Raw genomic sequence first — 25,685 nt, 5'->3', positions numbered from 1 at the left:
TATACAGGCTTACGTTTAGTGACAGTGTAAAGCATGAGCCTGGAGACTGAATATCAGTTCATTACCATTGTCTGCTATTCCTTAAGTGAATACTGAAGTGTCAGTGGAACTCCACATCTGTACAGATGATGTTGTAGGAGTTATCTTTTTTTTGTTATGGCATCTCCTTAAGTTCTCCATATATCATGTCTAACACGACTTTTACTCTACCTGCCGTTTTGAAAAGTGGTACATTCATTTCAGAAGATGTTGCCTTTTGCAGAAAAAATACATGTGCACTCAGCTGTGCCAAAGCAATGAAACATTTTATTTTTTTTTTGCCTGCATGACATATTGTATACTTTTATTTTTAAATTCCATTACTAAATAACATACTGTTTTTTGTTTTGTTTTTTTTTTAAATTACTTTTATAAGCTGCAAGAAGTGGATGGTGTATATACAACTGAAAAGTATTTAATACTGCTTTTTGAAAGGGTCTGTTTGTTAAACTAAAATTAAAATATCCCACATAGCAACTATTTAAACCAGCACGACGCCTTTATTTGATGATTGTTATTTTCCTTAGAACATTAGTTGCTTTTTAAAGCAGCAATCCCACAGTGCTTTGTTTTCTATGACTAGCAAGTTAAGAATATATTTAAGCATCCACCCTTCTTTTGCATTATATATTTGTAATGTTTTATTTAATCAATATGCAATGCTATAGTGGTCAGTATTCTTAAAGTATACTTATAAATATGGAATATTATAATCCTGCTTATCAGTGTGTATCCTGTTGACTATCCAGTCATATTATTGGATTGTTCACTGGAGTAGGATATTAGTACTGAACATGTATGAGGCAGTGATCTCTCCACTCGTGTTAGTAAGGCAGGCCTACATGTGACATGACGTGTTATGAGGTGAGGTAGGGAGTTGAGCCAAGCAGAGTCCAATAGTAGAAGGAGCAGACAGTGTAATAGCATAAATCTATAATGTGAGGCTCCTGTCACACAGATGCAGGAAGACATAACTTATAATATGTATTTTATTTACCCAGCCAGAAACTGGCACTAACAGACAATGAATTGACTATTCTTACCTGCAATTCAATGAAACTCTCCCGATGCACTGTTGTGTTGCATCATATTAGGTTCCACTATAATGTGCTGTATTTTATCACACATCACTATATCGGTCAGTAGACCTGTAAAATTACCATAGTTGAGTGATGTATGCAGGGTATATTTAAAGAAAAATAACAATTACTGGGTTCTAGACAGGGGCGGTGGTGACTGTTCATTTAAGTACAGAAACCCCTGTAATTCTACTCCAGTTTGGCTTGGTGTGTTAAATCTCATTTCCTAGACCAGCAGTCGGAAACCTGCCTTTTGGCTTCTAGTGCGGCCTGCAAGCAGGTGGCTAATCTGTGCAGATACTGCCTCTTCAGAGCACTGTGTTGGCACTCTGAGGAAACAGCACTCCGGGGATTGGCAGCTCTGCTGAAGAAATTCAGAAGAAGATTCATTACGTTCATCTCACTATTTTTCACCTGCAAAATCTTTGCACCACATCAACAATTTTAAATGATACGCTTTATAAAGTTATTGGTATTGCAAACTACATTAGAGCAAATGCTTTACGTCTTTGTAACTTTCAAGACATTCTTCTGGTTCAGTAAGTCATTGTATTGATTTTTTACTTGCCATTCAAGGTATGCTGGTTGTCTCAAGTATTGGATTTAGGAAATTGGACCTCAAGCTTTTTCGAAGAAAAACACAGCACACGCTGTCTCCTTATGTTAATGGCAAAACAGAATGAACTGAATATTTCTTTACAAGACAACATCCATACATTAAATGTGGAAGATAATTTAGTTGTTCCAGAAAAGCATTTTTTTTATTTTTTATTTTTTTAAAGCATGTGCTTGTCATTTCTTCCGTACATTTTCCTAAGTTGTAAAACGTTTTAAAGGAACAGAATATACATTATATGCAAAATAAGGATATAAACAAATGCGTGGCTGTTTTTGTTCATTCATTCAGAAGTACAATGAAAGATTTAAATATTTTGGAAGGCATGATTTCAAGCTAATGTTGGCTTTTCAGCCACATCTAGTGAATGTCTCACATGCACTTGAGAACTTAAAGATGGAACTGATCAAATGTTCGGAGGCCAACAATACAAAGTCAGTGACTTTTTAATAATAAAGTAGATCCAGTACAAATATGAAGGAATGCTATGCAATATCCTAGATTACACTAATATCCTCTGCATTTACGCTTGCTTTGGAATAACGTATTAATGCGAGTCTATGCTTACACACGGGGGTTGGTGGGGTATCAAAACTTACTTTCAACTAACAGGCCAACTGAGACTGAAGGCATAAACGTTGGCACCAAACATTAAATTCCTAGCTCAAAGCAGATTGGAACACACAGTTTTAGTGTTTATTAAAAATCTTTTTAACATTTTTCTTTTTGTCTCAATAGTAAATTTGAAAATTTGGAAACTTATTCTCTTGCTCTAAGTTTAATTTAGTGTGTAAAAGCACCCTGCAGTGCAACATGTAACCGAATATCTTTTGGAAATTAGATCTTGCCTTCCATTTAAAAAAAATAAAATAAACCCCACCCCTGTCATAGACACTTTAGTGTGGCCTTCAGATGGCTGACTCTTCGTCTCCAATTTGTCCAAGATTCGAAGCTAGTAGTTTTCATGCTGTTGCTCCCAGTGCTTCAGAGCAGAGATGGTGAAAATGCTTTTGAAATTGGTATTCTGATAGATGTAGGCTCTAGCTTTAATTTCCTGAAAAGTATTTTATCTAAAAATATTTAAATACGAAATTAAACTAAAAATATGAGCTGATAAAATGCTGTGTTTCCCTGGCTCCTGGATTTGTGCACTGTTTCAAAGTAACTGCTTAAAAGTGAATGGTTCCTTTTTTCTTTTTTTTTTTTTTTTCAGAATATTTTACACCCCTCATCCACCAGTTTTAAGGAGGCTTGTTTATGTCCATACATTTATTGCAATGCAACGGCTTAGATATGCACCTTTTTCCAAATTCAGCAGGAATATTTACATGTGGATATGGCCTGCAAATCCAGGTTTTCTATAATAGAATAGCAAAAAATCAATGGGAATATATTACTAGATGTGCCTCCTGTTTGAAGAACTTGCACAGCCCACTTAATTTACTCATATATCCAATTGGGTGGATACTGGTACTTTAGGGTCTAGATGATTATCTAGGACTTTAGCACTTTAAGAAAATCTTAAACAAGTCTGTGCTCTACCCTCCTCTATATCCCAATCTTGAAAAATACAAAAAAAAGCTTTTTTTGTATTTTTGTTTTACTTATTTTGAATCTGCCTCCACAGGCATCCATCGGGCAGGAGCAGCAGCGCCAGAAAATCTGGCCAAGTTAGTAACTCCCATCTCCTGGTCTGGTGAGAGGGGAGGTAGTATTAGTTGCAAGACCAAAGCTTATTTAGGAGGTAGGGATGGGGTCAAGAGGTAGCAACCACTTCCTCAGCAGCCCCCACTAAGCACATTTCAGCTGGAAGTCACTGTCCCTTGTAGGGAGGTGCTGGGAAGAAGCAACCCCAGGCAACATAGCACTTTCTCCTTGGTGAGCTTTGGTTTACAGATAAGCCTGCTAGAACAGACACTGTTCTCTGCTTTGACTCTACATCACCTGTATCCTTTGCTGCAGGACAGTATTTTGTCCAAGGGTGGTTCTTTCTGAGAGGCTCTGATTTTTTTCATTCTAGTCTTTGTGTCTTCTTTTTACAAAGTTCATATCTTGTGTACTGTGTCTGCCCTTTTTCTCCTGCTTATCGGTCATGTCTGGTAAGGGAAGTAATTCCAGATCTAAATCTGGAGGTTCTTAATCTCTAACTTTTACACTTGTGTCAAATGTCTATGTTCAGTTTGGCACGGACAGCCGACTGTCATTCACACCTGCAGTTTGCGCCACTGCTCTGGCAAAACCAGTTGGACTAGATTTCAGGCCCAATCTATCTTTGAGCTTGCACAGCTCAGATGCCATGCATCTACGTGTGCTTAGTCATCTGATCCCTTTGTGTCGCCACTAGAAGAGCTCGTTTGGGCATAAGCCCTGACTAAGTCTATGAAGGGTCTGATTTAAAGATTCTTCTTTAGAGAGTATCTTGTTGAATTCTTTAGGGGATAGTTCCTGGAATCGTTACAATTCCGGCTTATTTTCGAACTAGTGAGGGTCTGATTCCAAGTATTCCTCCCAGGAAGCGGGAAAAGTGGTGGAGGAATCTGACAGAGAATATCACATTAGTTTAAGAGGACTCTACAAAGCTGTATGGAGTGGACTATTTAGTGCATGCAGTGCAACAGGCGCTACACATATAGGACAGTGAGTCGTCGGCTCAGTCTTACAACAGGCTGTTTAAGAGAAGAAGCAATTGCTTTACTTTTCTTCATTTTAGCAGTTGACTGGTTTTAATCTGTGAGGCATGGGCTAAATCTGAATACAAGTTCCAGCTTACCTGCAGATTGTACCTTTTATTTGCTGCCCAATGAAGCTACTGAAAACCTGGTAAAGTCCACTTAAGGTAGTTGCCCCTATAGCATGCTTGTTTCAAGGTCGCCACTTTTCTTATCCTGTGTGCCTCAGCCTGTTAGAACAAAAAGATGGGAAAATAGAGACCATTCTTAAATCGGTTGGGGCATGTCTTAGACCCATCTTCGCTTCTGTTTGGGTTATTTAAGCCAAGCTTCAGATCAGCGTCCTAGTGTTACACAATCTAGTTATGGGGCATCTTCTCTTGCAGGGAAAGCCCATAAGTTTTGTCAGAAATTGCCACCACAATGGCGCACATTAATCAGTGAGGCACATAAGCGCTCATTTACAATGCAGGAAAACCCTAAGATCATGTGTTCAGCAGAACAAAATGTTCCTGTAATACAGGCATCATTCAGAGCAGCGATGGAAAACTGGGAGACAGATTGTCTCGGCAGGCACACTCTGCCTCTCGGAGAATTGTCCCTCAATCAGTACATCTTTCCGCAGATGGTAGACTGATGATGTCAGGCGAACATCGGTGCAATGGCATCTTGTCTGGACCACAAGCTGGAGCGATTTTGCTAAAGAAGCATGGATCTGCAGGAGTTTTTTTTTTTTTTTTGTTTTTTTTTGAAGACCTGAATTTTCCTTGGGATTTTGATCTAATTAATCTATCTGTTCCCGCCAGTGGCGATGCTGCTTTGTGTTCTCAAAAAGTTAGAGGGTTCGGGAGCTGTTGGTGGCACCGGATTTGCCAAACTGTCATGATACACAGGCATTATCAGGATTTCGAATATAGTGTAGCTCCGGCGCAAGTAGAAAATGTAGATCAGACAAGGCAAAATTTTACTGAGTAGTAATATACACGCATAGAAGGAGTGATCTCCAATAAAAACAATCAAAAATCAATTTAAACCAATTGGTTTACAAGATCTATAATCCATGGTTATTAAAGTTGAAAAACAATGCTGCTAACTTGCAACTTAAAAGTACATTCCATAGACCAAATATCTAAAGCCCATAAGGTAATCCTAATTGGCAAAAATGCAAATTCGATGGTGAAGATTAGGGCTGACAAGCAATGGTAGTACGTGGTATTTAGTCCGGTAAGAGGAGCATGAGCGATTGAAGCAATTGGTCATATAGGAGATCGGCAGTTAATAAGTCTGGGAAGTAGGTAAATACTTACCCCCGTTACTGAATGACTTTCCCGATTCCAGACCTCAAGTCCTTCCCTGCTCTGTAGGCTCCACGACAGTCTTCTAGCGTCTGGACGATGGCTCTATCCTGGTATCAGATGACTGGAGTTCCCGACCGAATGATGTGACTGATGCGTCTGTTGCAAATGCGATATCCGGAAGTGAGCCGTCAACGATGATGCCAGCTGGTATAAAAAGTATGAAGTATAAAATAAGTAGAAAGACGAGTGTGGATAAGGTGTATGGTAATATTTCCAACGTGTTTCACCCTAGTTGGGCTTCTATAGGGATAGTTGTAGTTATAACAGATACGTATCTGTGAAACGCGTTGGGGGATTACCATGCGTGTATATTATTACTGCTCAATAAAATTTTGCCTTTTCTGATCTAAATTTACCTACTTGCGCCGGTGCTACACTATATTCTACCATTGGGAGTTTGGGCCCTTTCTCCTCTAGCTAATTTATCTTCCCCTGGATGCATACTATGCACAATAGGAAGCGCAACTCTCCCATATCATTCTTATATTTTTAGGATGTTGGTGGGCCAGTCTTGGCGTCTTCCTCTGGGGTGATCTACTAAGCTAGTTATTGTTTTACCATGAGCGTTTAGCACACAGTTTTTGTGTGGTGTTGTTTTTTTTGTTTTTGTCTTTTTTTTAAACAAGGACAGTATATCTGTTTTCAACACAAAAAATATATAGGGTCTGTTTCTTGGTGTGAGAATAGGAAGTTTTCAACAAATTTTCCTCGGTAGGCCCTGTATCCTTATGTTTCTATAGGATGGCTTGGATAATGGCTTGAAACTGGCTTTGGTCAAATTTCAGATCTTTGCACTCTGTTTTCTTCAGAAGAGGCTAGCGCTCTTACAGGAGGTGCAGACTTTCTTACAGTTGTGAGGCATTTGAAAACCCACCATTCTCCTGTTCTGATTTTTCATGGAGATAGAGGCTCATACAGAAAACTTTCAGTCCAAGGTGGTTTCTAAATATCACTTAAATCAGGACAGCATGATTCTGGGATTGGGTCATAATTAGTCCTCAGAGGAAGAGGGATCTATTCACTTACTGGGTCCCAGGGCGTTAAAGATATGTAAGAAAATGATTACATTGTATAGGGCGCCCACCCTTTTTAGGCCCTAGTTCTCCTATCAAAAAGCTTTATCAAGTTTGCAAAAAAAATAAAATAAAAACTATGGGTGGTCACTCTCTCACACACATTGGGGGGTATTCAATTGTTGGCGGATTCCGCCGTGGAAAAACTAATATAGTTAATACGGTAAACCCTCGCTGGATTTCAGCTCCCTGAGCTGGGAGCTGAAATCCAGCGAGTAAATTACCGTATTAACGTTTTTTTCGCGCACGATTACCGTAATAATCGTGCGCGGCACGCGGGATTTTCGGCAATCCCGCCAACAATTGAATATGCCCCATTGTGTTGTGGGGCTGTTTTAAAAACAAAGACAAAACATGCAGGATGGGAATACAGAGGAGGGAGGAGCAAAGACTTGTTGAAGATTTTCTTATACTGCCAAAGTCCTAGAGGATTTTCTATACGCTATTGTATCAGTGTGCCCCAATGGATTCTGAGAAAATGATTTAATGTAAGTATAAACTTCCAGTTTTCTCCTATGGAACATGTCTCCATATTTATTCATTTCACAGGTTCCTACTAGTGTACCTCAGCCTTGTGCTTGATGCCTGTTGACCTTTCAGTATACTGCCATCTTATGACACTGTCCAGGCAGTCTTTAGTGCTAAAAATATATATCGGTCAAGAAAACCTGCTAGGTTCTTAGGTAGTGGGTTTGTGGTTGTCTGATTCTGAAATACAGGGTCCCATGCTGTTTAATGATTAGAAATCCTGATCAAAGCTTGGCTGTTGGCGCACACAGAGACCTCTGCCATGCTTACATTATCTTTTCACATATTTTCTAGATCAGAAAAAGAAGGAAAGGAAAAGGGATAGAGGTATTTCTCCAATTGTGTTTGATAGAAGTGGAAGTTCTGCATCAGACTCTTATGCAGGTATTATTTCCTTTCTTAGATCCTTGTTCTGATTTCTTCCACACAAGTAAAGTAGTACTAAGGTGAAATAGTAAAGCTCATTGTTGGCGTGAGTAACTGTAGTTTGAAGTGGAGGGGTTTGTGGATAATATTTTCTGACTTGCGCTCTGCTTTATTATAACAAGTTTATATCCAATATGAGGCCTCCAATTCTGTGAGGGTTTGGAAGTTGTCCTTCCCTGTATATTGATGGTTCTGAATGTGTTGTATTCCTATGCCATATGGACAAATTTTCACTTCTGTAACTACTCAACTGGCAGGGCTAATTCAAATTTAAAACATTTTTATTAATTACTTGACATATTTAATAATTTGTTAACACATTCGTGCAAAGTTGTTCTGAAAATTGGATTCTACTAGTTTTCAGCATCATATCTGCTCAGACTTCTAAACGTTCATTTCAGAAAACAACCTGGTAAATTGTTCTTTTTTTAATTTTATTTTTTCCCTGTATGACTTTGAAAACAACTGTTTTGAAAATGTATTTTTTGTCTGAAGGCACAATCTGAATACATGTACTTTGACTAAATGCAGGTTCAGAAAAGAAGCATGAAAAATTGCCCTCTTCTGTTCGTGACGTTCGAAAAGGTATATATTATTTATTTTTTTTACAATCAGTAATTTTAACCCCCCCTCAAAGGCTTATCAATGTTATACATCAAGAAATTTTAAGCAGAGACGGACCAAGTTTTACAATTGCAAACAAACTGCACCTTAAGAAAAAAAGTGTGTGTGTTTGGATCGAACAGGTACATTTTTGTTACTAGTCAGGATAAAATGGTATTTCCATCAAAGCGTAAACTTTTCTATTCATTTTAATCTTCTCACATCTATTACTTTGCAGATTTGAAGCCCTTTAATACCTTATTTGTTTCATCCTGCACCTGTAAAAATTCTTTGTCGTATATTTTGAATGCTCTATTTGGGTGACTGTAAATACAATTCCCAGAATACACTTCTTCACAGCAGTACCACTCGTGTAGCATTGAATGGAGAGGGAGAGTCTGTTACGTTATGTGATCTCTTAGATTGTTGCTATGCTTTCCAATATAGCAACTTAGTCAAAGCAGTGCTATAAAAAATGGCAACAATAATTTACTGCTCCTGATTGCAAAGTTGCTGTTCCTTTTCAATGAGAAGACTTTTGTTTCTAGGACTATTAGGTCTTTCCATCCTCTGGAGTTCAGAAAGAATTATAGGCTTTCCAATTAAGGTCCCCCAGTAGCTGTAAGTGCAGGGGCCCTGCTGAGTCAAATAGTGGGAGTGTTGGGGAAGCCACATAAGTTGGATAGCCCCGTTGGTTAGCAATATACTGATTTTCGGCGAGTAACCAACATTTTCTAGGTACTGCTTATATTCAGAAGTATTTGCTGGACTACACTGTATTCACACAGGAAAACTTGCTATTTTGTTAAATTGACAAAAAGTCAGTCGTTGGCAGGCAGGTTGCTTTCTCCAACTATCTAAGACGGCCATGTGTGTTACATCTCACAAGTTCTCTTGAATAACTATATTACACCTGTGCTACCCTTTATAGACACATGTACATTTAAAAAATAAACAGTTTGGTTTTATTCATTTAGAGTTTTGCAATAATACTTGACTGACAGTTTTACTGAATAAAAGCCTATTAATATACAGCATCATAATCCTCAATACTATGCATAACATGTTACATAGCATAATTTACTAGAGTAAATAGAAACAGTGTTCCAATTACACCAGTGATTGCCATTGATGTTGATTTGCCACGAACTCTAAGGGATTTATTAGTAAAACTGAATTGTGTGGGTTTTTGTCAAGTGGTCTGTTTTAAGGCAAGGTTTCTCACTCAACTATTTATTAAGTTACACTAATCTATAAGTGTGGTAATATACATTTTGGACAGTAAATTTATTGTACAAATTAGACTCTTTCCCCCTAATCTGCTTGGGTTACACATTCACTGGTTGAGAAACTGCTTTTGCGGTATTTGTTACTGCATGTATATTTTAAAAATCTGTACTTGGCAACTGGTTTAATTTCTAAGCCACCAATTGTTCCTTGCAGCAAGTTTTAGTGTATTGAGTTTAGTGGCCCTCTTAAATGCTCCTATTTGTTCTGTTAGTATCCTGCTTAAACTTGAGCTATGATGTTCAGTAAATTACTGTAACCAACTGGTTGATGTGTTAGCATCATTTCACAGCCACAAGCACCTTTAAAATGTTTTCAGAAAATCTTGAACCGAGAGGAACCTTTTGTCTATATTAACTTTTTCTGCAAATGTAGTTTGACCCTGAACACAGCTTTTTGTTCTGCTGTTGGTCTATTCAGAGTGCAGTAGGCATTGGCAAAATGATCACCATTTTGACAGATCTCGCTGCATCCACCTTCCAATGTACACAGAACAAGGCAAGACTACACCTGTAATTGAACACCCTTGGTAAAGATATTTTGATGAGTACACCCAAACAAAAGCATGAAATTTAAATCCCATGTTTCATATTTTCTTTCTTTATTTTTTTAATGTAAAATAGATTTGTAATAAAAATAAACCAGAGCTATACATGGTATATGATTATGTGAAACCAGTTTTGATGGATTCCTTTGCTGGTTCAGTATTGAAGTTGGTGGTCTCCATGCTTCTCTTCATTCACTAATTTGTATACCAAGACATTTGCATAAAGGACAAGTGGGAGATGCTACTAATTAATGGAACAGGGTTCTAGCTTTTATTTTACCATTTCCATCACGAAGATCATATTTTACATTTTGTAATCTTAGATCTTATTTAATAATAAAAAAAGACCTTTTTACATCTCCATACTTTGTTTTATTTTTTCCAGAAAGAATCAATAAAATTAGATATATTCTCCAGGATGCCCGTTTTTTCCTCATAAAGAGCAACAACCATGAAAATGTATCTTTGGCTAAAGCAAAGGTAAGCTTAATTCCGAGTGAAATTAACAAATGTGCATATAGGTTTCGAAGCTATTTGGTACATTCTTTTCTATTTAATTGCATTTTATTAACAATTTGACTTGCGGCGTTATGAACTGTATGTGTTACCCCATATAACCCTAAACCCTACTCACATTTAACTTTTTTTTGGTACTCCTGTTATAAAAGGAATCGCAGCTATTCATTTTATTTTTCAACTGTTTTTTTGAATTGCATCAAAAATATGAAGGCACAAAAAATATAAACGCCTAAAGCAGAAATAATAACCACATTACAGCACATAACAAATAGGTGAACATAAAAGACTACAAGTCTTTATGACATAGTTAAGCAGTGACAAAACATTATCACATATTGTCATGAGAGAGAAAAAGTAAATCTATGATGCAGCATTTTCGTGATGGAAATGGGGAAGAGAAAAAGGGGGTGGAAGGAAGGAGCTGGTGAAAAATTGGAGAGGGCCCATGAACCCGGTTTCATGCCAAGGCTAGGTAGGGTATGTGAGTTGGTGAAGTAAAACCATGGTTCCCAAGTGTTGTGGAATTTGGGCAATGTATTGTTGAGTAGACCACTTATATATTCCATAGAGGATATATGTCCAGTCCTTTTCAGCAGTGCAGTTCTGGTGGGGAAGAGTGTTTCTAATGTCTCGTGAATAAGAGTTTGGAGGCATGACATAAGTGTAAATATCAAATTTCCTAAAGGATTGTATGGGGCTGTTAAGTAGCGGTATCAACAGAGATTTATATACTGAGGATCCATTATCGATTCGAGCAGATCTATAGTAATAGTCCAGAACTGCTGAATGACTAGGCACTCCCACCAGATGTGGAGAAACTTACCAGTGTCACCACGTTCTCTCTAGTATCTGTTTGGTTGCATCCATCTGTTCTGGGACCATATACCAATGTGTGTGAGCTTTCTTTAATACTCACATTTATAGAATCCTTAGCAAATCTCTCCCTGATAGTGGACCATGGCTCATTGTCCAAGGAAAGCCCCAGGTCTCTTTCCCAGGCTACCTCATCAAATCCCCATTTGGGGGGGGGGGCGGTCAGGTCAGTAGCAAGTATCTTTTATAGTAGATCATACATACAACTGAGTAGTTTTTTTCAAGGGTTTTTTTCAATAGGGGGAACTTTACGGAGGGTCTTTTGAGTATGTCTGCGATTTGAATAAAGCCATGTATTTGTGGATATTGTAAGTGAAGCACAAGAGGAAGATGGTATTTGTCCAGGTAATCCACAAATGAGGCAAGGCAAATTCCCCCATGGTATGTGTAAATCAAAGTTCCAAGACATCCACGATTCAGAGTGTACAGGGGAGAAAGTGGGTGCTTCCAAATTGGTGGGGGGAGGGGGCTAGGGTGCCAAATTAGATTGAGCATTCACTTCGCCCCATAAAGTGTATGTGCTTGCACAGCAATTTACGTTACGAAGTCAGGTCTGTCAATCCTGGTCAACCACGGGAGGTAACTCACAGATGATTCTGACATCATGGCATTCTCTGTGTTTACCCATTTGTTAAATCCTGGATTGGAATGTCAAGAAACATGATTATATTGAGTGGCAAAATAATATTTCGACAGTAGAGGGAGGCCAAGACCTCCAGTTTTTGTTGATTTGGCCAATATGGCACTGCTGTTTCTGGGGTTTTTTACCTCCCCCTATGAATTTTTTACAAAATGTTTAAAGTGACAGTAGTGTGGAGAGGGGGACCTGTATCAGAAGAGTCTGAAAAAGATAAAGCCGTCATGGTAGTATGGTCATTTTAAAGGCATGTAAAGCCATAAAAGGCCAGGATATTCAGTCTAGTCAAAACAACCAAGGGGATTTTGCATTTGTTGGCATAATGGATGAGGTTGATAACTCTACAGGTATTCTCGAACGCCTGCCTATGAGGCATAAACCCCACCTGGTTTGGGTCAGTCAGAGTGGGCAGAACCCAGCTGAGCCTCGATCTTTGCAATCAATATGTCTGTTCAAAAGAGAACATAATTAGAGAAAACAGTATGATCTTTGTCTGGTTTCGGAATAATGACAATTTTAGTTTTAGTTGGATCGGGATGGAACTGGTTTCTCTTGAGGATACAGTTAAAGAGCTGAGCGAGCCTCTGGGTCAAAGTAGGCTTGAACGTGCAGATGTAAACTATACCTTAAGTTCACCCACATTTTTTTTTTTTTTTTTTTTTTTAATTCAATCGTGAGGGGGCTTTTTAGATCCATAATAAGGCAGCATAGTTCTGTAATGCCACTTTTGGTGGCAGACACCTCCATATGTGTGTATGTATGTGTATGTATATATATATGTATGTGTGTGTATATGTATTAATATATATATATATATATATATGTATATATATGTGTGTATATATATATGTGTGTATATATATATATATGTGTGTATGTGTATATGTGTGTGTATATATATATATATATATATATATATATATATATATATATATATATATATATATATATATAATTTATTTTATATATATATATAATTTATTTTATATTATATTATATTATGCCTTGCGATCTATGATTAGAGGCGGGGAAAGTTCCTGGATACTGTTTGTCCTGTCAAGTAAATTTATGCGTTATCACATTGTTTTTTTGCTTCTGGTCATGGCCTGCATTGTTACAGCAGGTGTACAAAGGAGGTATACCAGTTAGTAAATAATGAACTCAGTCAAAACGATGCCCTGGAAAGGCGGATGGCGTGAGTTATAGCATCTGTGTCATCGAGAAGCCTGGCTGAGAAAAAAACGCTATGTGCGAGGCAAATCTTGTAGTGATTAAGATAGATAATATGTCGCCTCATAGGCAAACCAAGGGGGGTGGGGGGGGGTTCTAGTGCCTGGAAACTCCCCTCCAAGCCTGGGAAACTGTATAATTAAGGTGGCTGGACCCTGCCTCCGCTTCACACGGCTCTGCTTGAAAAGGGAGAGCTGCGTGCAACTAACAGTACTGCACGCAGCATTGCCCATGTATATTATGGGAATAGGAAGAGTTGGAGAGCAGCCAAGCACTGTCTAAAATTATAGCCACTCCCACATGCATGCTTGTCACGCCCACTGGCAGCGTGGTGTGGAAACCCCCCTCTACAAATCCTGCGTTTGCCCCTGCACCTGTAGATATGATTATCTCGCTAGTAACATAGAAGTTCACTGGAGTGTGAGATATTAGGTAATGTACAGAGGAGCAAGGGAGTGTATTAAGCACAGTCTTTATAGCAGTGGGGCGGTTGTGGCAGGTGGCTAATTAGTCAAGAGGTACCCCACAATTACTAGCTGGTCCTGTAATCCTTGTCCTCCAAGAAACTCTGACAAGCAGGTCTGTCAGCAGGGATACCAGGGGCAGTCTGGCTCGTCACTGCCTTCTTGGTTGCGGTTGAAGAAGCAGCCTCCAGTCCAGAAGCTGCCTGGAGCCACGGCAGTAATTGTGCTGCTGGAAAAGATAAACATACAAGTTCCGATCCTCGCTCAACACAGGCTGACAGGGACCCGCACTGCAAAGCCTGTGTTGCGTGTAAACGGCAGGCAAACAGTGCTCCAATCGCAGCGTACATCTGGGAAGCTGACCGGCACACTCCTCCAGTGGACCGAATGTAGGAGAGTCGAGCACCCACAGGAAGCTCTCAGTGCTCGGGGTGTGTGAGGAGAAATGGCAGCACAGGGGCCTTTATGCACTGGTAACGACAGATGGCTGACGCAGGCCTCAGCACAGTGACAGCCAATTGAGGGGAGATCTCAGCCCCAAGTGCTTCCTCCCCCCAATTGACCGCCACTAGGCTGAGGCCTGTGCTGGTCATCTGTTACCATCACATAAACAACCCTTTGCGTCTGTAGGCATAGGTCATCTGTCCCATAACTGAGCAATAAATACCCCACAGCAGAGCTTAAGTTGCAGTGGATCCTGTTGCTAAAAAACGGTTAGATCTCAAGATATCACACAGATTAAAGCAGATGGTAGGTGGTGGGAGATGGAGCCTAAACAAAATGCAACCATTTGAAATGGCTGCTAGGCACCCCAGCAGATATTTCTTAACGGCTTTTGAATCTTTGACTTCTATTCTCTTTAGACTTGTTAACGCACATGCTAAGGAAATTGACTTTAAAACGTGCATTTGTTTTATTACATTTTTGACACACTTTTTCAATGTTCTTTTTATGCCTTTTGTTTTTTTCCCCAATATTTTGTACTGGTAGCACGTGTTAAAAGCATGAGACATAGCATGCTGCATTCTGATATTTTAAATGCAATAATGGGAACCTGCACCATTGATTTAGTTTTCCTATTGTCCTTAAAGTGCAATAGAAGCTGATAGTTGTGAATGAGCCATAAATGTTTTACAACAATCTGTATATTGTAGAAAATGAAAAATTGTGTTTGTCATCTTTCATAATACTGAAGATTTAATCTACTTTTTTTCATTGCAGGGTGTTTGGTCAACTTTACCAGTAAATGAAAAAAAGCTGAACGCAGCTTTCAGGTCTGCGAGGAGTGTAATTTTGGTATTTTCGGTTAGAGAGAGTGGAAAATTTCAAGGTAAGTTATTGGTTCTTACAGATATAATGGGTATATTATTATTATTATTATTGTAGATTTGTAAGGCATCACACTGCTCCACACAGTAGGAAAAATAGGACATACTTAAAACACATACAAGATAAACAAATAAACGCAGACCGGAAAACAAAGGTTTTGGAGGGCCCTGCTCATAAGAGAGCTTACATTGTAATTATAAGAGGGCACAGCTGAAACGAGACACTGGTGTGGCTCATTTTGGAGATTGGGACAGTTGTGAGGGTGCAAGTTGTGTCTGTGAGAGTAGAGTAAGATCTAATAAAGATGGGTTTTGAAGGCTGTGGGAAAGGCTGCTTGGGCGTGGTAGGGAATTCCAGAAGTTCGAGAAGTTTTGTAGGCCGAAATGAGGTGGTTACCTGAGGGGAGAGGTAGCTTTAAGGCGAGACGGAGAGTATTTTGATATGAAATTTGAGATGTATGAGGAGCGTGGTAGTGAGGGTTTTGTAAGTAAGGATTAGAAGGTACTTATAAGTTTAATAGTTCATGTTTTGATCTTGTCTAGTTTTCCTATTGCCCTGTTTGCTTTTCTGTAGCTAGCAGTGTAAATGGTAATAGAATTCATGGGCAGCTCGTTACATTGTTTGTATGCTTTACGTTAGACGAGACGCTACAGGCAAAAAGGAAATATCATCAGATCATCTTGCCTTGATATATAAATACTTGTTATAAAGTAAAGAGGAGTTGTATGCAAGATACCATATGTCATGCTTAAGAACTTACGTAGTTTCTATAATATGACTATATGTCCCTTTCAGGATTTGCAAGGTTGTCCTCTGAATCTCACCATGGTGGATCACCCATACATTGGGTTCTTCCTGCAGGAATGAATGCAAAGATGCTTGGTGGTGTGTTCAAGATAGACTGGATTTGCAGGTATGCTCAGACAAGTTATACATTTGATTGATTTCTAATTTAATGCATTAAAATACCCTAACCATGTGTCTTGTTTTTAAATTGTGATTTAAGTTTGCCTAAAGAGGTAAGTTTTCATGGAACACTTGATAATCATCATATTTTAATTTATAAGGCGCCACGGAATCTGCAGTGCCATACAATAAACACAATTTAAACCGAATAATATATAAATAAGTAAGGGTCAAGAGAAACTATAAAGAAAATGGAAGTTGCTCAAATCAATTTATAGGCTATATCAGGTGCATGAAAGGGTGGGGTTATCCTAAAAGGAACAAACACAGACAAATACCCCCAGCACACAAGAGAAACTATAGTCAGTAAAAATCAATGCAAGAGACAATAGAGAAAGTAACTATATTAGAAGATACAACTAGAACAAGGGAACCTTACAAAGCGGATGAAGAGATAATGTAGCGAAGACCAAGCTCGTGAAAGTTAACATTTAAGAGGTGCTGGAAAGTGGAAACAGTGGAAGGGGCAGGTGGTGCATCAGGAGGACATTTTTGGGAAAGCAAGCCAGGAGAGGCAAGTCTTGAGGGAGCAAGATTGGATGGTTGAGGCAAGTCTGGTCAGGCAGGAAAGGAAGTTGCAAAGGTGGGAAGCAGAGCGGGTCAAGTCCTGAAGGCAGAGTCTGAGGTGGTGATGAGAGAGAGGTGGTTGTTAACAGAACGAAGTGTTCAAGTAGGATTTCTCAAAGTTCGAAGATGTAGGAGAGGTAAGACTTTATAGGTTGAGGGTAAGTAGCTTGAATTGTATTCCGGAGAGTATGGGGAGCCAATGGAGGGCTTTACAGAGAGGCATGATGGGAGAGAAAGATTAGTTGCAGTGCCACCTTCAGTACAGATTGCAGGGTTAGACATGTGATAGGTAGGCTCGAGAGGAAGACATAATACACATAATCAGGACAAAAGATGTCAAGTGCTTGGGCGATGCCATACATGTAGAGCAGTGTTTCCCAAACCCAGTTCTCCAGAAGCTCCAAGAGTGCTTGTTTTCTCATTACTCTTTGCTGGAGCACAGGCATACTCATTACTGGCTGGCACATTTTGAGAGATCCACATGTGGTAGTGACTATTTCACTTGTGACATGAATACCCTGCATTATGGGTCCCTGGGGACTAGGTTTTGAAAAAACTGATGTAAAGGAAACGGCGAATCTTAGCGATGTTGTGAAGGTGGAGAGAAGATTTGCTGAGGGACTGGCTGCGGGAAGTGAAAATTGAAGGCAAGTAAATTGCATCCAGGCAACAGAGATGGAGAATAAAATATCGTCAGCCTTAAGGGAGACTGGAAGAGGGAATGTGACACTGGGTGTAAAGAAGATAAACTCACTTTTGGATATGTTGACGTAGTGTCCAGCCATCCAAGTGGAGATGTCCAAGACGTGGTAGTTGAGTGGAGGGGGCGGAGCCTGATTTTAAGGGGTCGTGGAGTGAGTGAATCTGAGAGTGCGTTAAACAGTTGTAGATTAGCTGTTCGTGAAGTTTGGAAAGGAATGAGTGTAGGCATATGTGGAGGTAGCTGGAGAGAGAGCCATGACTGCAACAGTTTCTTAACAATGGGAGTGGAGTAATTAGTGCATATTTGAAGGCAGAAGGGAAGATGCGGGTAGAAATGGACAGGTTGAAGTGGGCTTTGTGACAGTGTCAAGAGAGAGTGAAGGAGGCAGGAGGGAGCAGAATTGAACAGGGGGAGGGGAGGCAAGGGGTGAGAGGGCCTCTGAGACCATGACACAAGGAAAAGTGTACAAGGTGACAGTCGTGTTATGAAATGGGGAAAGCCGTAAGGAGATGTCATGAGTGGAGTCTGTTCCTCTTGGAGGAAGGAGCAAAGTGGTGGGCGGAAGATTGAGGTGGGTGGGGGTCAGAGAAGTGAGATGATGGTGGGGGGAAAAAAGACGACTAGGTCACCTTGATGGTTTGGAGACTAGTGAAAAATTTTGTTGTACGAATGAATCCACTACATAGTGAACGTAGTTTGAAAAATAGTCCTGTAACCGAGATTAGGTGACTGATAGTAATGAGTGCTGGTAAGAGCAGCAGTTCTTTTGTAGAGTGGAGGGGTCGCGTTTTGAGGTTTTTTGAGATGCATGTTCTTTAAATTATTTTAATGGCTTTGTATGTTGGTAGAAGTGTTTTTTTTGTTTTTATTTGGTTTTTTTTGCCTGTACTTTACAGAAACCAATGTAATCACTGGTTGAGCAGCAGTAGAATGTTGAGGTGTAGCTCTGAATTGACTGTATATTGTAGTCTTGATCGGTGAGGTTGGTAATGTTTACAGGCAGTATAGGAGGTTGGTACTGGGTTATAGCATGGATAATACATAATGAATAATAAGGGTACAATAGTTGCTACATTACTAAAGTGTGTGTAAACTAGTGCCATAGTTTATCCTCAAGGTATGACTTGACTGCATAAAAGTTAGAAAGTTCTGCTTTCTCTTTCATCCTATTTTGAGGTACACTGCTACCATGGGTATAGAGACTGGAGCTGGGCACTTAGAATGTAATCTGCACAGATTCAAAGCTTGTCTCTTCTATAATGCCTCATCAATTGTTCTTCAGTTTGAGTTTGGGAAAGATGGTGTCTACCTTAAAAGCAGTGCAGCATGCACATTTGACTCCCAGACTTCAAAATTATATTCTAAAATAGTGGTTCAACCCTTATTTAGCCATGCAGTGCAACAAATTGTGACCTAGGACACAATAGTCTTTTCTGTGGTGGCTAAACAATCTCATCCAGGGCCTTCCCTACTCCATCTGGCACTGGGCCATGCTGACTACAGGTGCCAGTCTTCAGAGATTGGGATCTTTGACGTTGCATCATCGTCTACAGGGTTTTTGCTCCCACAAGGAAACCAGATCTTTCCCATCTGTGTACTAGAGTTCAGTGATGACTCTGGCAAGGACTCGCAGTCCTTTACGAAGGGCAGGGCAGTCTGGATTCATTCAGACAACACCATGGCTGTGGCTTGCATAAATCATTAGGGAGGCACCAGGATGAATGAATCTTCCAGGGTTATGAAACTGGCAGAAACAATATGTCCAAGCAATTTCTGCAGTATACATCCCAGGGATGGAAAATTGGGAAACAGATTTCCTGAGCAGCCATGCCATTCATCCTGGGTATCTCAATCTAGAGGTCTTTTGACAGATCGTGGAGGTCAGCCAGAGGTCAATATGATGGCCTCTCGGCTGAACCACGAGATAGAATCAGGAACCCACAGCCATTTGGGGGATGCCGTGGAATTCATGGTTGATATACCTTTTTCCACAGATAGCCAAGCTCTTTCTGACACTACAGAAGGCAAAAATGGAGTTAGCTCCAGATATTTTAAAAAATCCTGACATTTGAAGCATCTTGTATCTATCTTACTAGACTTCCTTGACAGTAGTTTAAGGCTTAGTACTCTTAAGGTCCATGCCTCTGCCTTTGCAATATATTTTCATAGGAAATTGGCTTTTATTCTAGATATTCAGATATTCCTACAAGGAGCGGTTCAGGTTAAATCATTGTATGTGCCCCTGACGACACCTTATTTTAACCATCTTAATTTGGTCCCATAGGGCCTACAGCTCCCACTATTTGTGCATTTGGCCATGGTTGAAGAGTGTTCCTTTTAGCCATTATCCTGCTCATGAAAGTTTGAGTTAGAGGAGATGTCCTCCAGGTCGCCCTTTTTGGTATTTCATGAGGTCAGGGCTGTCCTATACACCCAAGCTTCTTTCCAGGACCAGGTTGAGCTAACATTTCAACCAAAACATTGTTATCCCTTCTCTAAGGCAAAGTGCATTCTTGGGGGATCATGAGGCTATTTATTTACTGGATCTAATCAGAGCTTCAGAGATCTATCTGAATAGTACTTTGGTTTTGCTGAGGACGAGTACTCTTGGTCCTTTTACATCCTTTATGACTCCGTTACATCCTTTTAACCCATCCTTTGTGGCTTTGTTAGTTATTGACTGAAGAGCCATTGGTGAGGGTTTATAAAGGGGAAGAGCTTTTGAATCTGTTCATATTCTCGAAGTGGCAAGCAGTCGTCTTTATACATATGGTAGCAGTGTTCCCCTAAATGGAATCTGAGAAATGGATTTAACATAAGTACAAAAGTCCTCTTTTCAAAATAGTCATATTGTATTATGACAGTCAGGATAGGTGAAGGGGACTTAATTATGATAAATTTGTAGAAGCTAGAAAACCTTTTTGACACTTGTGAAGACAGAATTGGTTCAAAACCTGCACAATTTTCTCACCTACATGGTTTGTTTTTATCATATTTTAATGGATATATTAATTAGTAATAAGAAATCTACTATGGACGTCACTCTGATATAAATCCTTAATTTTTTTTTTATCCTCCTAAGGTTTTTGTTTTTTTACTATAAACGGTGGACTGTATGCTACGTTTGCAGATTATTTCTGTGATTTGTGACTTCATTTTAACGTTCAGTATTACTTCTTTTTATTAAATAGACGAGAACTCCCATTTACGAAATCTGCTCACCTAACCAACCCATGGAATGAACATAAACCAGTGAAAATTGGACGCGATGGTCAGGTTAGATTGTTCACTGATGCTACAGACGCAAATGTTGTGGCTTTCACTTCTGATTTGTATGTTGTTAATCTTGATGCAAATCACAGCATTGTTGGGGTTTTTTTTCTCCTCTCACCAACTGCTTTATAAAACACATTACGGGTGTTACCTCTAAAGCACTATTAAACCACATTTAAATATTGCCCATACAACTTCATTTGGAAAACATGCTTAAATGCATGTTTTAAGTTTCGGTTTTAAAAATACTACTTTCTCTTGTGAACAATCCTGTCTAAACACAAGGAGGGTGATCTTTTAAACATTAGGGTCGCTAGAACAGTTTTCTTGCGTTAATGTCCAAGCTGCATATTTCCTTGATGTCTTTGTGATCTAGCATAGGTAACTCACCATAGAAACCAGTACATCGGCTACATGCTCTCTGCAATAGAACCAAAAAACAGGATATGAGATCTTTAAAGCGGTCCACTAAGGTTTCTGCTAGAATTATCCTTGATCTGACCTCTCACAAATAGGTCGGTATGTTGAGAACAAAAGTAAATCACAAGAAATTTTCAAACGCTTCTCTTTTTCACATTACAATTTAAGTATTTTATTGTACATTTGTTAGTTTATGTGAAAAAGGGCAGCGCTTAAAAATTTCTCATCTGTTTTTGTTCTCTGTAATTGAAGCAATGCAATTTACTAATGAAGTTTTTAAAAACCGGTTTACCCTATGAGGTATTTGTATCATTCATTGATATAGGAGCAAAGATTAGTGCTACTTTTATTCTCTGGTATTACTGCAGTGTTCTAGCTAGATCGTCAAAGTTTATTGATTTTTAAGTGGAGTCAGTGTTCTCCCCAGAAAAATTTGCTATTCGGCTGGCATTAAGAAGTAGCCAGGTGGGGGCAGTATTATACTTTGCAATAACAATGAAAAATTTGGGAAGTTATTGCCCACACCTGCCAGGCCTGGTGCTCAGTTGTCTAACACAAACTGCAGGCTGTAGTGCTCAAATAGTGGCTATTATAATAGGACTCTGTTGGGCTCCAAGAGCTGGGTGGCAAGTAAAAAATTTCTGGGTGGAGCGTCCAGGAAATTGGTGCTGGGGAGACCACTGTGGAGTCTAAAACTTTGTAGGCACAACCTAATTAAAAATGTACTCAAATCCCTCTACAACCAAATACTAAAAGGCTGATGTGAATGTCGCTGACAGCTAAGTTCTGGTCACCTATTGGATGTTGAACCACACCTACTGACTTGCCACAATATTATTTTTTTTTGTGGGACATGTATACCCATGTGTTGATAAAACCAAATTCTAAAATACATTTTTCACTTACAATTACATTATACCGCAGATATACCTACTGCTGATCTTAGAACAAGATCCATAAATCGTTATGACACACCAATTTTTCCTGAAACACTTCCTGGAAATCGGTACCTTGATTCCTGACATAATGCAGTGTTCTCTTCCCGGCCCTTGTTGCTGTGACTAGAGTCCAGTATTACCCAGGGGGTGTGCTCTTCTACCATGCTCTGGGTTATGTTATCTAGCCAACTTCGTCCTGTTCTTGTGTCTGGGGCCTGTTTTTGTAGATGTCACCCTGTTTTAATAGTGGATCACTGCAATATGGACAGTTAAAGTATTTTATTCCAAAGTTTGGATTTTACCCATTGAGACCTAGTCTAAGGACTACAATACTAGCTGTTTGCAAAGTCAAAAGTGACAAGGCGACATTTTTAACTCTTAGGAGAAAATTTGAGCAAACCTACGAATGTTGATCTGAATAGCTAATTTACTATGTAATGCTGAGGTGTGGTACCATAGCCTCCCCCTGTGAAGATAAAATGACTGGTAGTTTGGGACTAGCGTGGAGGCTTTTTGTTAAGACTTGAGGTATTTTCTATATTGGTTCTCTTTAGTAAATGAACATCACATTGCATACATTGTACCCAAGGGAAAACTGAAATTAAGAATTAAAAAAAAATCACAATCATTGTTTAGAAATGATTTGTTTTAATGCAAACTGTTTGCTTTTTGCAGGAAATTGAATTGGATTGTGGGACACAACTTTGCCTTTTGTTTCCAACGGATGAAAGCATTGACTTGTATCAAGTCATTCACAAAATGAGACACAAGAGAAGAATGCATTCACAACCACGATCGCGAGGTCGTCCCTCACGCCGAGAGGCAACACGAGAAGTGGGAAGGTTAGAAACGTTCTTTGGACTGATAGTAGGCACTTGTGCTGGAGTAACATGACGGACAACACAGCACACATTTCGCTGCCAGTGATGAAGATCAAAAATCCTCACATCAAGCTGCATGGAAGAGTTTGTGGCTTCATTGAGGATTTCACTTTGGTCCCATTCCTTCTGCCCCTCCCCCTATTCTCCCCCAACCTCATGTTGCATTACGGTTGTCAAGACCCAGCAGGGGAGGTTACCACTAAGTCATGGAGCACAGCTATTTTAGACTAGTATAGACTAGATCTGTTAAATTCAGAGGAAACCTAGCAGCAGCCATGTTGAATGTATAGGCAGAAGCAAGTTTGAGGAATTAAATCTACTTGCAGAAAGAAAGTATGTTAATTTCTTGTTAAAAGCCTTTTCTTTCAGGTATAACCCTGGATATCCCCAATCAGATATGGGACTTTTATAATGGATCAATAATGGTGTTGCAGAAGATGCCACCTCCTCTTGAGGAGATAAAGCTTAAAAAATGTTGCTTTGTTTTCAAGAGGAGCCTTGTTGGGACTATTTCCATATGGCTTCACCATGATGTGTTTAGAAGCAGATTGCAAAATGTGATCTATAAGTAATATCACAGTGAATACATCTTGCTGAGCTCCTGAAACCGCTTTAGGTTCTGTGGAAAGGGGAGCCTTGCACTTGGAGACCTGGCAACAAACCAGAAAGTGTGGCTGTTGCTGTGTCTGTACATCCCTTCCAGATGCTGGCCGTACCTGTGGACTATAAATGTTGTAGTGGATCAACATGGTTATTTCTCACTGCTTTTATGAACTTAACACCATGTACCAGGAAAAAAGAGGGTGTAACTTGGTTTCAGAATTGGAGAAGGCTTTCAAAGAACTGATGCTTAAAAGCCCTTCAGCCAATCACCCCTTCCCTATTTAGGCTAATTGCATAAAGATAAAGCTTTACAGGTTTCTCCTAAAGACTGGATATGTTGGTTTGAAGGGGTGCAACTGTGGGTATTTCGGTGGTAGGTAGAGCCAGCTCCTGAGTCCCTATTTCTTTCATCCTAAAAGGACACCACCGATTAGGTAGGAGGAAACCTGGCAGAGCCCCTTATTTCAGTTCTTTTCCTTTTTTTTTTTCCTTTTTTTTTGCTTTATATGGACTGAGCACAAAGAAGTTGTAAGCTGAGGTTTCCTTTACACTAATGTGCATTAACAAGTGATTTTTTTACTCCAGTTTTGCAATGGACTGCAAAATATATTGTAACAGCACTACCACACCTTCTCAGGTCCGCCTTGTATATGTGTGGCTTACAGCTTAAAATCGTTAGTGGACTACTATATGAACTGTTGCTATATTTTATACCGGTCATAAATGCACTCTACAAGAAAGCGGTATGTTCCCTCTTTACACCAGCTTTTATTTTTTTGCTAATCTGATTTTTGCTTTATGTGCAACTGCTATGCTTCTTGCTCAGAAAATAAGGTCTCCCCAGCAATTTAGTGGGGTTTATTTAAACAACAAAATAAATGTTGGAGAAGACTTTAATTTAATGGGCTCTTATTTGAGCAACTTTTAATCTTTGGTTTAACATGTTTTCAGCTATTGACTTAAGTCATAGGTTTGCAAAAATGTTGATATGTATTTGACACATTAATGGCAATTAACTCCATTCCCATCAGTAGGATTTTGACTAAATGATTAAAAATTGATAATTACAATGTTAAAATTAAAGTGCATCACTCCATGTGATGTGTACATATAGAATGTTTATAGTCCATTTAAAAAGCATAAAATTGAGGGCATCCCTTTTTTTCCCACAACCATAGTGCTAAATTGAGAACAAGAAGAAAACTTGTATTTGTGCAATAACAAATTTATTAGTTTTTTATTTTTCAAAAACTTCATGAGGGTGCCTTAAGAAAATATAGTGCTACACTTAATTTTGATTTGTTTTGTTAGCTGAGCTAACTTTAAATAAATGCTCTTGCTTAATAGCAGTAATATTTGTTTGTCCCTATTGGACTGTCTTGACCCCGCACCAGTAGATCCAAGCCAAAGGAGTTTTGTCCTGCTGAGGTAAAATAGGCTGCTGCACACACTCCCTTGGAAGTTTAATGTTTTTCCAGATCGTTGGTTATTCTTCAGACAATAGGGAGATGGTTCTCACTGGGTTTGTATGGTTTAAAGATGAAAATAATGTTTAAAGGCAATATAATTTTCACTATCCAGTTTTTTAGTGTTGTAAGCTAGAGACTCGGCCAGGTCCAGTCATTCGCCCTACATGACGGACCGCTTGATTGGTACCCAGCTTGGACATATGTGGCCATATTAAATAAGTCATGGACACATCCAGCTCTTCACTGCTTGGGCCGATCAACCTTATTGTTTTGGGGCACAATTACTGTGGTCAGTAGGTTGAGATCGGTCAGTGTGTGGGGTCTATTCCTCCCCCTACCCCCCTTTTTCCTTCTCCAGTCCAGATCAGATATTGCTCAAGATCATCTTGTGCCCAATTACATACTAATATAGGGCCTATCTGGTTTAAAGTAACCACATTGACTAAAGGAATTCCTGCTTGTGGCAGATAAAGTTGTGCATATGATTTCAGGGTGCTGCATTATCAGTACTTTCTAAAAAGTTGTGTGAGCATGAAGCGCAGTGATATTGGTACATATAAGTAATTTGTAGTAGCCTGTGTTTGAACC

General features: G+C 39.3%; 1 protein-coding gene across 3 annotated transcripts in view; it reads left to right on the top strand.

Moving 5' to 3' along the window:
• YTHDC1 (YTH N6-methyladenosine RNA binding protein C1) overlaps positions 1 to 25,685 on the top strand; it is a 40,988-nt gene that overhangs the window by 9,772 nt on the left and 5,531 nt on the right. Inside the window, exons 5-11 of one of the 3 annotated variants that reach the window (XM_075202879.1) lie at positions 7,657 to 7,746; positions 8,320 to 8,373; positions 10,611 to 10,705; positions 15,170 to 15,278; positions 16,073 to 16,190; positions 20,705 to 20,789; positions 22,820 to 22,986. In XM_075202879.1, the coding sequence (XP_075058980.1) occupies positions 7,657 to 7,746; positions 8,320 to 8,373; positions 10,611 to 10,705; positions 15,170 to 15,278; positions 16,073 to 16,190; positions 20,705 to 20,789; positions 22,820 to 22,986 (718 nt within the window). The remainder of the gene's footprint in view (positions 1 to 7,656; positions 7,747 to 8,319; positions 8,374 to 10,610; positions 10,706 to 15,169; positions 15,279 to 16,072; positions 16,191 to 20,704; positions 20,790 to 22,819; positions 22,987 to 25,685) is intronic. The other 2 variants (XM_075202887.1, XM_075202896.1) reach the window with 2 other exon arrangements.

The sequence above is a fragment of the Mixophyes fleayi genome, chromosome 1 (assembly GCF_038048845.1).
Source record: "Mixophyes fleayi isolate aMixFle1 chromosome 1, aMixFle1.hap1, whole genome shotgun sequence".
NCBI classification, from domain to species: Eukaryota; Metazoa; Chordata; class Amphibia; order Anura; family Limnodynastidae; genus Mixophyes; species Mixophyes fleayi.
Note: the sequence above shows the minus strand (reverse complement) of the source record. Positions and strands in the feature narration are given on the sequence as shown.